The following is a 14,855-nucleotide window of genomic DNA, read 5'->3' as shown; positions in this document are numbered from 1 at the left end:
GTGACTTCTTCAATTTAAAGTAAAGCCAGTGTAACACTTATAAATAGTTGTCATGCAAAAGTGGTCAGTCAACTTCAACACAATGCAAAGGCAAAGCACAATTGTGGCTGTGTACAGAGGATCATAATGCAAAGAACTTCTAAAGGGGGGAGAATTAAACTGGGGTGATCTGGAACATGGAAAGAAGTGCTCTGGATAGGATAAAGGAACAGGAAAAGAATAAAGTATTGAATGGAGAAGAAGGAGGGAATGCATACTTGTCTGGGAAATGTGAGATAAGGATGGCATACTGAAAATGAAAAAGGAATTGAAGGAAACCAGAACTAAGCAAAATGACCTATGAGAAACCCTTTTCTAGTTTCCATTTTAAAACCTAGATTTTTACCTCCTAGTTTGTTTGGGTTTTTTTCAGGTTCTCAGTTTCCCCTTCCTCTCTCATTTTGAGGTCTGCTCAGGTTTGGGGTTTTTGGATGTTGTACAATTATGTTTTTTAATCTGCCTTTCTAACATACTCTCAAGAGTCTCATGACAATGTCAAGCACAATAGGAAATCTCAACTGGGTGCAGAGATCACAGAGAATTACTTACAGTAAGGAGGCATCATTGTCATGTTAGAATTTGAAAATAAACCTAATCAAGTATGATAGGCAGCCAAAAGGAAATCAGTGAAGTGTTATGTAAGAGTACAAGAGACAAAAGGGGAGTCCAGTAATGAAAATATGTTAGAAAAGCAGAATCCATTCGATTAAAATTATTTGCATTAAATGATAGTTATTATATTAATTCTCAAATTTTGGTGACTCAATTCTTAATTTTCAGATATGCATCTCTGAAGGAATAAACTGTCTTAAAACTTAGCATATTTACAGCTTTTGCTCAGCCTTAAAAATCTACCCACTTCTGTAGAATTGCTTTGTCAAACTGCAAAACAACAAGGAATTCTTGTTGAAATAGCAGTGAAATATACTCCTCATTCAATTAAATGATGAAGTGTTAAGAGTCAAACAAGAAAAATGTAAAACTTATTTTAGTACATTTCTAAAATAAGTGCTTCCAAAAGTTTTATTTTCAATTTGTGTTCTTAGCCAGTACCAAAACCAGAAATGAATGGCAAAAGATCTTTCGACAGATCTGGTTAAACTGAGTTCGGTATAACCATAGGTCTTGTTACCCAACTATTTTAACAGCAGTTTAAATGCAACAAGCTTATTTCATTATTGCATATCTGTTTCATTTATAAGTTTTCATAAAACCAGGTGAAAACTGATTATTTGAACTGATTTGGATTAATCAGGTCTGACCACGTGTACACAAGCAGACTGCAAATGTGTGAATGGGTAACTTGCAAGGGAATGATTTGGAAAGGGACACTGCAAAGGTAAAGTTTAAAGGGGAAAGCCTTGAACTGCTTTGAAGAAAAGGCCAATAAAGGAAAAGGAACTGGCCACACCAGGGCTGGTAGTCTTCTCTGTCCTAGGGGAGGAGCAGCTGACTTCAAAGTTCCCAACCTATGTTGCAGCCAAAATAAAAATTACCTTGCTCTTTGGATCTCCTGCTGGTTCTAAAACTAGAGGGATGTCCTGATCAGGGACCAAGCAGGGCGTAGTTATATCCTGGAAGAAGCAACAAACAGTTCTGGCGCGGCCTATTTTTGGCTCTCAGGTCTTTGGAACACAAGCAATGCTCAGTGCTTGCTCATTGAAGGTTACTGTTGTACATTATGAGGAGTGGCTGAATACCTTGCCCAGTCATTACCAAACAAGGGACATAGGGAAAGGATGCAACAACCTCAGCCAGTACATACATAATATGCTAGCAGAAAATAAGTATTGAATGGGGAGCTTCATTCCTAACATAACCTAAAGGGAAAATTACCGTAGCCTCTAACTTCCCCTCACTTGGGTATGCAGTGAGCCAAACCCTGAAGAGACTTCATTATGTATTTTGGAACTAAACAGTAAGAGAAAAAAAAAATAAACAGTTATTATAGATCTGTTTTGCACATTAAGGCTGGCTAAATTCTGGTAATTTGGGTGCACTTGTCACGTTTCATTAAGACAGTGTACATGCTGTGCAAACGCGGATAGATCTCATCACCTGAAAAATAATGTGGTGGGTCTTCAGATAGGCATACAGCTTGAACTTGGAAAACTGCCACATTATTTTGATCCCAAGAAAGCCATGAATAACAACATAGTGCTTCTGCTAAATATTGAATCTGTTAAAGGGACAATGATGAGAACTTACTAAAACACTGTGGAAAGGAGTGTTTGTTGCTAGGGAAAACCATGGAGTTAAAATTGAAAGGTTTTGCTGTACACAAGAATCAGCACCTGACTATAAAGGAAGACACATGAGGAAATGACAAGAATGAAAGGAAGGCACAGGAAGAAGTGAAAGGACAATAATAGGGGGTGGCTGAGCAACACAGCAGTGAAGCTGACAAACAGCAAAAAACGATGAAAATTAATGGATCATGGCAAGAGGATGTCCTGTTCTCACAAACAAGGAAAATTCACGAAAGACAACAGAAGTAATAAACTCCAAGTAAGGCCATATTTACTGTCAGTGCCTGTGATTTGCCATGAAAATATTACTTTTATTCTTTTAAGGCAAGCTCATTCAGTGTATTATATCTTCTTAATAGGGTACAGTTTTCCCTATTTACGTGAACTTTCCAGTGAAAAATTGTTATGACTGATTACAGACAGAACAACTCCTAGTGTATTTACTAAATTAATCCTGTTTTGTAATAAGGTGCAACTGAAAGTTTAGAGAAGCAGAACAATCTGAAATCAGTGATGAAGATCCAATCCCTAGATTACTAGCTATGTCACAGTTGAGTGTCTGATGTAGCTGAACATTCTGTCTCCTGAAAGCCACACATTTTAAGAAGTGAGTCATCTAAACTTTGTATTATTCATATGGTGAAAAGTTTGTCTTTTGATTCCTAATTTAGTTTCTTTAAACCACATCTTTAAACCAAATCCTAAGTGTAATGTCTTAACTCTTCACTTGAAACAGCTTTTCAAACTGGTCAGAGCTTTATGCACTGATTATTTAAAATACATAAATATATTATATACTTTCTTCCATTTTTATTTTTATTTATCCCTTCTGAATAATTTCAATACTTTTCTTTTATCTTTTTCTTGCTGCCTTGACTCATCTCTTTTTCCTCACACAAGATCTATTGATAGGATAGACACGAAGGATAGACACGAAAGATACAACTCCCATATGGTTCAACAATCAATCAGTAAGCACCTTTCATGTGCTGTTCAAAACCAAAGTGAGATAGCATCCTTATTTTATGATAACCCTCCACAACGGCTGAAATTATTGTAACTTGCATGGCAGGGTGAGAATATTGCAAAACTAACTAAATAAATCAACACTTACTTCTGCATACCTGGAAGAACACAGAGTAGCAGCACAGAAAGTTACAAACTACCATCAGTCTAATCTATGAGCTCTTCCACTGCTTTCTTTTAAGCATTAATACTGATATATTATACCAAATGTGCTTGTATGTTTTAATTAAGTCGCAAGAAATATCTTAGACAGGCAAGACAGAGTAACCTTACTGGTGCACTGCACACTTTGGATGCTGTGCTGGTTTTTAGCCATCCTTAATGCTTTGAAGACATTCTGAATTATTATATAAGCAAAGAGAATTCTCTAGAAATAAGAAAAATACACTGCAGTTTTCTGTTTTCACAGATATCTTGAAGCATACAGTTAAAACTTATAACTAAGCTCACACATTAATAAACATTTCAATATCTGGAATACAAGGATTAAGTGGAATAGTTTTAAAAACCTTATTACGTGCATATTTTAGCCACAAGACTATTTTCAAGATTCATTCCATTCAATGTTTAAAACATACATAAGATGTGAATTCAGTCCAAACTGAAAATAACTCATCCACCAGAGGCAATATTGCCCTTTAATAATATAATGAAATAGGGTACATGGGATAAGTTCCTGAATTATATACAATAAAAATCCTACAAGATTTCTAATGTCTTACAATATTTCAAGAAGAAAAAATATAATTGAGTCATACTTCTTTTAAAACAATTCAGTTTTCAACCAATACTATTAAAAAAACCCAACACTCAATGTCAAACATTTCTGATGTAAAATTACAATGAAAAGCTAAAAAAACATACCTGTTGCCTGTTACTGGGCATGTATGGTAGCATTGTTGATACATGAAACATTAATTCATAATCTTTATAGGTAGTATAGAGGGAATGAGTTCCTGTTGAATCAGCTGAAATTTAATTTAATTGCAAGAAGGTCAGTAAATTAGAACATTTGTACTACTTTTTAGGACACTGCTAAAGAGCAGTGTCCTAAAAGAGCATGCTATGATTTAAATCTATTTAAGCAATTTATATCTTTTTTTTCAATTGAACAAAAACGTTTCCATCAGCTAGAAATCTACTCTTCAGTTTCATATTATGACATAGAGGGGTCCTGCAGAAAAAAACCCAAAGAGTTTACTGTCTCTGAGACCTAAATAAACTAATTTTGAATATATTGGCATAGCATGAAAAACCCCAAACACTTAGCTAATTGTGTGACATTTTATATAATATGTGTTTTCATTATTTAAACATTAATAAAGACAACTGACTAAGCCCATACTTTACCAAAAATGAACTGGCTATTTCAAATCCAACATTAAAACACATGTTGCAGATCAGACATTTTTAAAACATAAAACATGTGCATAATACATATATTGGAAAATTATTAAAATACATTTCATATATGATATAAATTAATATTTTATTTCTTTTGTTTAGAAAGTTTATTAATAGTTAGCATTTTGTGATGTTTACAGTAAATGAGTTTCACACTGTAGTTTTAAGTTAATCTTTTTTATTCCTTTTCTTCAATTTGTACAGACTATTTAAGTAAGTACAATGAACTTCTAAAAAGTTTAAGATTTATATCTATTGGAAACCCTACTGAGTCAAGACAACTACCAATTTTTCTTCTCTTTTTCCATGTTCACTTATTTTTTAAGATAATTTTATGTTATCTGCACCAATAAACATTCTCCAGTACACTCTTTAACACACTGTTTAAGGTTTTGGGGTTTTGCTTTGTTTTAAACAGTAGCTATATTCCGAAAAGGAATCAATTAGCCATGCTAATTCTCCAGTTAAAAGTATATAAGAGTATATAAATATACACTTCTTTATCTGCAGCCCTAAATCTAAAAATATTTGTGTGTATACAATTAGGAGCACATTCATATAATAACTGGGTGCATCGGTTATGTCTGTATGAGATTAAATTAACTTTATTTATTAATATCTATGTAACAGATATTACAGTTGCACAAGAAATAGAAAGCATAATTTCCACTGAAGTTTGTTACTTAAATATTGCTTTAAAAAGGGAATCTTATTGCACTCTTCTATTTCAAAATCTTAGCTGAAAATCTAATTCCATTTCAACCTTTCAGTGGCATTTTAGAAAGTTTTGAAGAGATAGAAAGACAAAATATGTTCCAATAATAATACTTTTTTTTTCTCATTTCTGGTAGATTGATATGTTTTAAAACATATACTAAACAAATTATATAGTATTGAATTGGTAAAGTTTCATTTAATTTTCTTATTTCTTTATCTTGGGGTTTGGAATTGCATGGCACTAAAACTGCACCGCAGAAGGGCAGAAAAGAGTTTATAGTTAATATATTCCATATGCTCTTGACATTTGCACTGGGTGTGGCTTGGATGCAGCTAAAATTCTTCACAGCACCCCATATGGTGCTGTGTTTTCCCCGTGTAATCAAAGCAGTGTTGGTAACACACCAATGTTTTAGCTGTGCCTTAACAGTGCTCACACAGCATCAGGGCTTCTCTGCCCCTCACACTGTCCCCTACCCTGGCAGCTGTGCTGGGGTGGCCAAGAGTTTGGAAGGAGACAGCCAGGACAGCCTGTCAAATTGACCAGAAACACATCCCATACCCTATAAAGTCATGTTCTGCAGGAAAACTGGGGCAGGGAGAGCTTTGTCATGGTACCTGTCGCTCAGAGACTGGCTGGGCATCAGTCAGCTAATGGGAGGTGGCACGTCACTGCCTTCGCATCACTTGTATTGTTGGCTGATTGATGTAGGGGTGGGTTGTGGGTTTTTGTTGTTTGGGGTTTTTTTGTTTGTTTGAGAGTTTTTGTTTGTTTGGGAGTTTTTTTGGGGGTGGTTTGTTTTCCTTTCTTCCCGTCGCTCATCAAACTCTCTTAATCTCAACTCCCAAACTGGTGGGTGAGTGAGCACACAAGAGGTGGGGGCTTATTTTTCAGACAGGTCAACCCATCACAATATGCTACTTTATTACATGAGAAATGGACCAATTAATTATCCAAATATTAAATAAACAAATTTTAAAAAAACTTTTTAGAGAAAAACCCCACAGTTAGTCAAGCATTTGAGAATATAAAAACTTAATAAATTTGACTCCTGAGAACTAAGCAAGATTTATTACTGAAACATAGTGGCTGCCAAAAATATAGCTCACAGAGTCTAAATTATTCCACTCTTCTGAACCTGCAGGCAGTCTGAATAATATATTATCTAAGTCTAAATATGACAAACAGTAATACTTGTTGCATCATTACATTTAAAAACAATAGATCCTTAGGTCAGTACTTCACATTTAATATAATACTGAAGACTATTTTGGTTTGAACTCTTAATTCCATTCTGCCTGTTGCAAACTATGAGAACATACTATGACAGGACAATATAGTTAATGGCACACAGACTTCATCAAACATTAAAATCATGTTACTGACTGATACATACACAATGTTAATCAGCAATGTAAATTCATACTGAAGCACAGCAAATACAGAAACTGAATTTCCTGACAGACCAGCATTTATTTTCATATGTACAACTTACTAGGTGGAATTCAGTCATGCTCTGATTGGGGGAAAAGATGGAAAACCCAAACGCCCCCTACGCTTTTCAATTTTTCACCCCTATTTATCAATTCATTCCAGAAGTCTGACATCCACAGCAGGTTAATATGTATTTCTACGAATTAATTTGAAAAATGGTTTGTTATCATTCTGTTCTGAAATAGGATGCAATAGTCTCTAAAATCCTGAATTAATAAAGTGAAACAAGCATGGATTTAAGCAAAAGGCAGTAACATGATTGTAAATAAATGTGGTACTTAGACAGCTTGACAATATGACAAAATGAAGTAAATGAATAACAAGATACCCTTAGATCATGGCTCATATGATCAGCTGTCAAAATCTTGTTAAAACATCATTATACTAAGAATGAGTTAAGTTAAATTTAAGGGCAGTGAAAACATTGCTAATAAAGAAGCATGTTAACATATCACTGACTTTTTTTAACACAAATGCTTCAGTTCCTATTTTTGCTACAAAACCCAACCAATACAATTAAATTTTTATACTACTGCACTAAGGGAAACTGAAAGACCTGGAGAAATGGCAGTATGAACACAGCACTGAGGTAGATGAATAATTATCAGCTGATGAATGATGACACGCTTACTGTGCATGTGTGAGAAACTAGAAAACATGACTGCTCCTCAAATACAAACATAAATATGTGTGTTGGGTAAAAGTAAGGATGAAAGTTTAGCTGAAATAAGGAAAACTACTCCATATTTTGAACTACATATATTTTTATTGGCTTTTAAAGAACAAGATGTTAAAGTGTACCTGGGGAAATATTACTCACATAGCATGATTTTAACTAAATGCAAATAAATGAAATAAGTTGCTTTGATTTTCAGTTCTACTAATGCCACAGAAAAACTAAATGACCTTTCAGAAAAGGTTTGATACATGCTCTTACCATATGCCTCATCTTCCTAATTTACCATATAATCTTACTAATCAAAACCCACAGTCAAGAGCATGAAAAGATAACACAATTAGAAGATCAGCTGGATAATTACCCTTTCTCCCATAGCTTGAAACATAACTTACTTTTATTATCTAGCTGAGCCCTGTATTTACTGAATCCTTTTAGCCGTACTCTCTGGCCCAGTAGGTCAAGGAACTCTTCAAAAGCTGGTCCTGCCATCTCGTTGTTATACATTTCTTCTTCTGTGCTTTGGCCCGCTTTGCAGTAAAGGATACCAATCTTATGTTGAAAACTCAGCTGAAATTAAAAATTGAATAAAAAAAGAAAAGGAAAATTTACAGAAGCAAAGGAAAGTCAGTATTAGAACAAATATTAACAATTAAAATATAACACTGTTATAACCTCTGAGAGAAGGCATCTGAAAGTGAAAAAATAAGTGTTCTGATTTGGGAAATTTAGTCAGCACAGAAAAAAACCAACCAAAAAAACCCCACAAAAAACACCCTCCAACTCTTGAAAGAAAACTGGATTTGCACTATTCAAACACAGATAAAAGCAGTACAAAGACTTCTCAATTTGTTAACTATAAAAGCACACTCTACTTCATGCTACAGTATGAAAAATTGAATTGACAATATTTGTATATTGGTCTTTTTTCTCAAATTTAGAAGAAGGTGAGTTTATCATCCCTCATTTTTACCCTTTAAAGTTCACTGTAGTTCAGTTAAAAAAAGCCCTCAGAAAAGTAATTTCTATTATATGTAATCTTTTGCCTTCCTCATAAAATCATGCACCATTAAAAACAATTTCCCATTTTCAAAAGTATACTTAAAGCAAGAAATCAGATTGCAGTCAAATAGTTTTGTTAAACAGATTCTCAGTTACGGAACATTAAACAGATAAATCACATCTATTCAAAAATAAAGTACAAAAACTATAAAGCATTAGGTATAAGGAGATATCATTACTCCTTGAGCAGACTGTTGTCTTCTTAGCTTTTATGCACACTTAAGCTGACAAAGAGGAAACCTCCACGTGAATGGATTAGTCTCATTATTCTTAACTGACACCTTCTAGAGCTTCACAAACTGACAGAGACCATCAGTCACACCAGATTCCCTTCAGAGATTTATCTATATTCATGACTCAAATCAACTCTCTGGCTGTAGACCTCTCTTAATCAAACCTCAGGATTAGTGTCCAAAATGCATGTTATGCACAGGCTGTATGTACTTCTGTTAGAGCAAAGGTGACAACAACAGTCTGCTTCCCCTTAGTCGTAAGGAGATAACTGCTTTGTGTAGGGATGAGCCCTTGTGGAACCTGCTCTGGCAGAATGCTGCTGACCAGAGAGCTGTCAGGAGCAAAGGACAGGCTTCGTAAGGACAGGAATGAGGAATAAGGTTTCACCTGGCCAGCCTAGAACACAGAAGAGCTAGAAGCTGTGCCAAAGTTTGATGTGGAATGGGAGGGATGACCATCTGAGATAAAGCGGGGTTCTGGGTTTTGGATGCACTGTAGGAGCTGCCTGAGTCAGACCAATGAACCGTAGAGCAGGGCAGGGTTAAGATACTGGCTTGCTCCCGTCATTTCCTTTTGACTGGCATTAGATGCTATCCCCATCCAGAGTGCTTCCTTGCTTGACCCCATTTTAAGGAGAGTTAGGTATTTAACAAAAGGTTCCAGATTGCACACTGGTGCCTTTTATTCAGCAGTAAAATAGCATGAACTATTCATGGAGGAAACTGCAAGATAACTGATCATATAAACATTAGATTATAGGAAACAGCACTGTTACTTGACATATCCCAGCAGAGACTTAAAATGATGGTGACCATCCTGCCACCTCTACACCAACCCTGTGTCAAATAGTTTAACTTCAGCCACAGGGGATTTAAGTTGATTTCCTTGACTTCACACCAGAATTGACAAGTAGAGAAATTAAATGCTAAATTGAGCCACCAACAATAGGAACAAGGACTAGGAGTAAAGAGGCACCTGGGCAAAACATTCAGTCTAGTCACACTTCTTTATTCTGTGGACACCAGTCATTCCTGCATTTGTTCATGAATATCAATAATATTCCAAACAGGAGTGAAGTATACATCTATCTTAAACAATCTAACACCTCGTAGTTTAAACATTGAGGTAAAAGGTATTTGAAAAGGAGGATGTGAAACTCACCAGCCCAAGACATGACTTAATCCTGGGATTTGACTTCATGGACAGACAAGCGCCGTAAATGCTACACAATTGTGTACGAAGTCAATTCTGTCAATACCACTATTGCTATACGAGCTGCAAGCTCATTTGCAGTAATCTGAACCTCCTACCCCTGTGCTAGAACCCTTCACAACTATGAAGTTAGAAGACCTGAGTAAAAGAACTCTCAGCCAAGATCATGGTGGCTGTGCAGAAGCAGAGATCAAGGTACATTTAGAATGTCAATGCCTAAAAAAGAAATAACTCAATGAGCTTTGGGAGGATCTTCTTATGTCATACGTTCAACTGGCATGAAGAACTATCAGAATATTTAAAACTGATAAAGTCTGCCGGTTTTGAAATGGTAGCACATGCTTATTCAAATCTTTTAAAGTAAATAATTGCAGACATGGTTCTGATTTCATTATTTCCAAAACAGAAATTTTACGTTCAGTTATATTTTACACTGAGAACAATTTAATAACGTGACATCACAAAATAACTTCTAAACCCATTTAGCTACTTGGGTATGTGATACATATTGAAGGTGCATAGCAGTCTTCCTGACTCAAAAGGATTGTGTTCTTGTCAGAATCCTTCACTACTGAATCTTGGCATCTTGTCAACTTTTTGCACAGATTATTTATCATGTAACAACAACTTGTTGACTTTCATCATGTGAAGATTTTAGATTTTTTTTCTGTAAAAGAGTATCAAGAGATTAGACACACAGTAGCCACTAAATATCACTGCAATCAATCTTAATTTCTTTGGTCTTTTTTAAACTTCATCCTATAGCTTAGAGAGAAGTGAACATCCCTAGGGGGATGTGAGGGGAACCAAAAAGCATATAGAATAAAAAACCATTAGCAGAAATTACAAAGGGAAACTAGGGGGAAGTTGGAGAAAGGTTAAAAAAACAACAGTAGCAGATAAACAGTTGAATTTTCTTGCAAATTTACAGCCAAATTTAATGATCAGCATAGTATGGCAGAATAAATTGGGAAAAGGTAAGTTCTTCATATATTAAAATTAGGTCAACCATCCAATTTACATCTAGTTTCCACTGTCATTTTTAGAGACAAAATTTAGCCACATTTTTCCTCCATAATCCATATTAGATTTCACAGAAAAATTATCAAACAGGTAGAAAATTAAATGAAAACATCAAAGTAGTCTTCAGTTGGCTACGGAACTATGAAAACGTTTAAACTCTGTTAGACAAAATTCTACTGTCACTCTGGTGACAGTACTAATCTTCTAGATCATAATTCATATATTTTAAATTCATGGTATTTCCACCAGTCATCACCTTCAGTTGCCAAGCATAACTCTTTTTGTATTTACTTGATTAATAGACTGAAAGCATTAAGTACCTAAGAGGATTAAAAACAAGAATGGATCTCATTCCAGTTCTTTGCACAGCTTTCTGTCTATGTTCAAGTAATTACCTTGCAATAAGCAGTACATACGATATATTAATATTACATTTTGTCAGGTGACAGCCCATTTAATAATAGGACTGAATTTTCAGAACTGATCACACAAAATAAAAGGAAGTGCTATATATTGCTGTTTCTCAAAATGAAGACCTGATGATTAAAGAATCATTTCGGTCAGTTCAGTGGATAATCTCCATTTCCAATTTTTGGGAAATACTGTTAGTGAGTTTGGGAAATATTCAGATCAGGTCAAACACAGTCATATTCAATACTGCCTTGAACATACTGACCCTCAGAGTGAATATTATTTACTAAATTAACCTAACTCTCTCTGAAGGTCAAACAGCAGAGAGCAAGAGCACATTAGGAACCCTTGGATTCAGAATTCAGTGCTTCTGAATTCCCTGTATGGTTTTACCCAAAAAACTGACAAATGCAGAAGAAAATAACAACATTTGGCAAAATTAATTTTTAATTAAAAGTCCTCCTCAAAGACCGGTGTGAGCAAAAGTGCTAAAATTAACATACAAAAACTAGTTTAATAATCCATCCAAAAAAAGCCAATTCTGTTCCTCTGACTACATGTACTTTGTTTTGAGCAATCATTACAGGCATAAGGAAGGACAGAAGAATTCTGGTGGATGCCACCAATGTTAAATACCATCACTACATTTGAAACTGAGTTAGCAAGAAAACATTGATAATAGCACCATCATAATCAACTGATTCAATCATTGGATTGGACTTCAACAGATATATACTGACTTTCACCTAGGAAGTAAAATCTTCAGTTCAAATGAACACTTTTTTTAAAACTATGATTTAAAACCCATCATAAGCCTGTCCTTCACAAAGTATTCAGAAACTATAAATTTAACTACTAGCTTTGAATGAAGCAGATACACTTTTATTGAACCTAATAAACCTCACCATTTTATCTCAAAATTTAAGCCATACAAGTATTTCATTGCCATGTAGTTAATTCATTAGTCTCAATCACAGTGTCAGTTGTATGAACACAGAATTATTCTATTCTAGTAAGAATACAGCAAGTTAATCATCAAACGGTATTGTAAAAAATAACCATAAATTTTAGATGCAGAGGCTTAAGACACAACATGCTTTTTCTTCCTTATCCATACAAAATATTAATGAAGTGTTAGATGTATTTTCATTTGCATTCAACATTTGTACACATTAACGTGCAAATACAGATTGTGAAAATCCCTTCTTACTGATGTTAAAACTTAATAATCCTTCTCTCACTCAGCCATTGAAAGACAATCTCCATAGGCCAATATTTATTTCCTTCAGCTGAAATGCATTTTAAGAAGAATTTGCTTAGAAAAGCAAGCCTTATTTTGTCAGTGAAAACAGACCAGTTTCTCTAAAACCAAGAAAGTCAACAGTTTGCATTACAGATCCATGTTAATTAGCACTGTCTGCAAAATATTTAATAATTTTTTTCGTCTATTTATCTAAGGAATAGTCTTTAAAGAAAGGCCATGTGCTACATACCCCTTGTTCATCCAGTTTAAGCAGTTGCTCAGGTACTTTGGGTGAGTTGGAAGCCTGTCTCAGGCACTGAATGCTCAGCTCTGGTATTACATACTCCAGCACCTCTTTGAGAGGCAGACCTCTTGCCGTGCCATGACGAGCAGTGGATGGTATAGCATCTTCTAAAATTGCTCCTCTAAGTGTCGTTAGCTGCAGTAAAGGTAAAACACACAAAACATTTTTAGCTCTAATACTCTACACCCTACAGATAAAAACCTCAGGTTTTAGCAAAAGCATGGAAAAAAGAAATGGAAAGAAAAACATCCCTATTTTATTTTTTTTAACCTGTAGAAACATTACTAAGTAACTTTTAAAGACCAGATAAGCTTTCACTGTCTAAGTGACAAATACATTTTTTGCTTAAAGAAATTCATGAAGCATGTTATCAATTTATTCCAATTACTAAGAATATTCCTTTTTTGGGGGAGGGAAAAGTGTTAAAGACACAAGGAAAACTAAAACTAGTTATTTTTGCATACTACCCTAGCAAACACAGTAGTCAAATGTGAGGATGGACACGAGATAAGCTATAGCTAATTGAACTTTCACTTAACCCATTCACCTATTATTTAATCCATGCTGCTTTATCTTCATTTGATTTAACAAAAAAAGAGTAATTTCTTAGAACTGAGTCACCTGGATCACCTCTCCACACATACATACATGGACACCGCTTTTCTGGCTATTAAAAAACCCTGGACTGGAAAAAAAAAATCTATCTATCTATCTGTACCTGTTTTTACATCTGTTTGCAAAAGCACAAGAGTCCAGTGATATCAGGAGGTCTAGTTAACACATCTCTATATCCTAATCAAAATAAAAACCAATAGTCCTAAGGATTCCAAAAATTTACAGTTGTTTGCTGCAATAATAACACTGTGTGTTTTCATACAAATCTAAGGTAGTTGCTGTGACAAAGAAATTAGTTACCAAGAGATATTAAATTGCTTAAAATAGAAGTTATGAGACTTCGCACACAACAACCACAAGCAAATTCTTCATTCAAATAAAACCATTATTTTATGAATATATTAGTATTCCTTCTGCAAATCATGCATGTAGAAGTACATAGAAACATCTCACAAAAAAAGCTTCTGAGAAAGTATTTTGAAACAAAACAAAAAAATACAAATGTCATTACACTAGTTTTCATACTTTACAGCTCCCTTTATCCCTACATTTCTTAATCTTTTATTTCTATCATTAGAAACATAATATCAAGCAGCCTGATCCACACTTATCTTTAACTATGTTAAAGATCTCTAGCCTTGCTTGCACCTTGCAGTTCTCTTCAGCCAACTTACCTTTTGGGTGCTCACTCAAAAAGACAAAAAATTTATGTGGTACAGAAAAGGAAAACTTTGTTCAGGAGCAACAACATTTACTAATGGTACAGGAAACAACCTTTCCCATTAACAGATTTACTTTCAAAGTTAGCAACGTACCCACAGACAAATAATGAGTATCCTAAGCTCTCAGTCAACTTTCCCATTCCTTTGCAGAATTACTGAATGAACATTACCTCACTTGTCCTGAAAACTATACGATAGTTGAACTGAGATCCTTCTTTCTCCTTAGCATCTTCAACCTTTTCCCTCCGGATGCTGACTGCTACAGGTCCAAGATTTTCATCTATTCCAAAGTAGTTCTGATGCTCTTTTGCACAGGAATGAATGAAGAGATAAGAGAATAGTAAAGTATGAGTCTCCTAGAAAATGTTCATCAAACCTAAAAAAAAAAATTTCTGCAGCAAGAAAAAATATTATTTTTAATTG

At 34.7% G+C, this 14,855-nt stretch overlaps 1 protein-coding gene across 6 annotated transcripts in view; it reads right to left on the bottom strand.

Annotated features, from left to right (window-relative positions):
* SIPA1L2 (signal induced proliferation associated 1 like 2) overlaps positions 1-14,855 on the bottom strand; it is a 99,422-nt gene that overhangs the window by 52,114 nt on the left and 32,453 nt on the right. For 4 of the 6 annotated variants that reach the window (XM_017745328.1, XM_017745331.1, XM_017745346.1 and 1 more), the window contains exons 3-7: positions 14,603-14,736; positions 13,042-13,230; positions 8,002-8,176; positions 4,179-4,282; positions 1,536-1,613 (exon numbers count right to left, since the gene is read on the bottom strand). In XM_017745328.1, the coding sequence (XP_017600817.1) occupies positions 1,536-1,613; positions 4,179-4,282; positions 8,002-8,176; positions 13,042-13,230; positions 14,603-14,736 (680 nt within the window). The remainder of the gene's footprint in view (positions 1-1,535; positions 1,614-4,178; positions 4,283-8,001; positions 8,177-13,041; positions 13,231-14,602; positions 14,737-14,855) is intronic. The other 2 variants (XM_008643286.2, XM_017745342.1) reach the window with 1 other exon arrangement.

The sequence above is a fragment of the Corvus brachyrhynchos genome, unplaced genomic scaffold (genome assembly GCF_000691975.1).
Source record: "Corvus brachyrhynchos isolate BGI_N302 unplaced genomic scaffold, ASM69197v1 scaffold70, whole genome shotgun sequence".
In the NCBI taxonomy this organism is placed as follows: Eukaryota; Metazoa; Chordata; class Aves; order Passeriformes; family Corvidae; genus Corvus; species Corvus brachyrhynchos.
Note: the sequence above shows the minus strand (reverse complement) of the source record. Positions and strands in the feature narration are given on the sequence as shown.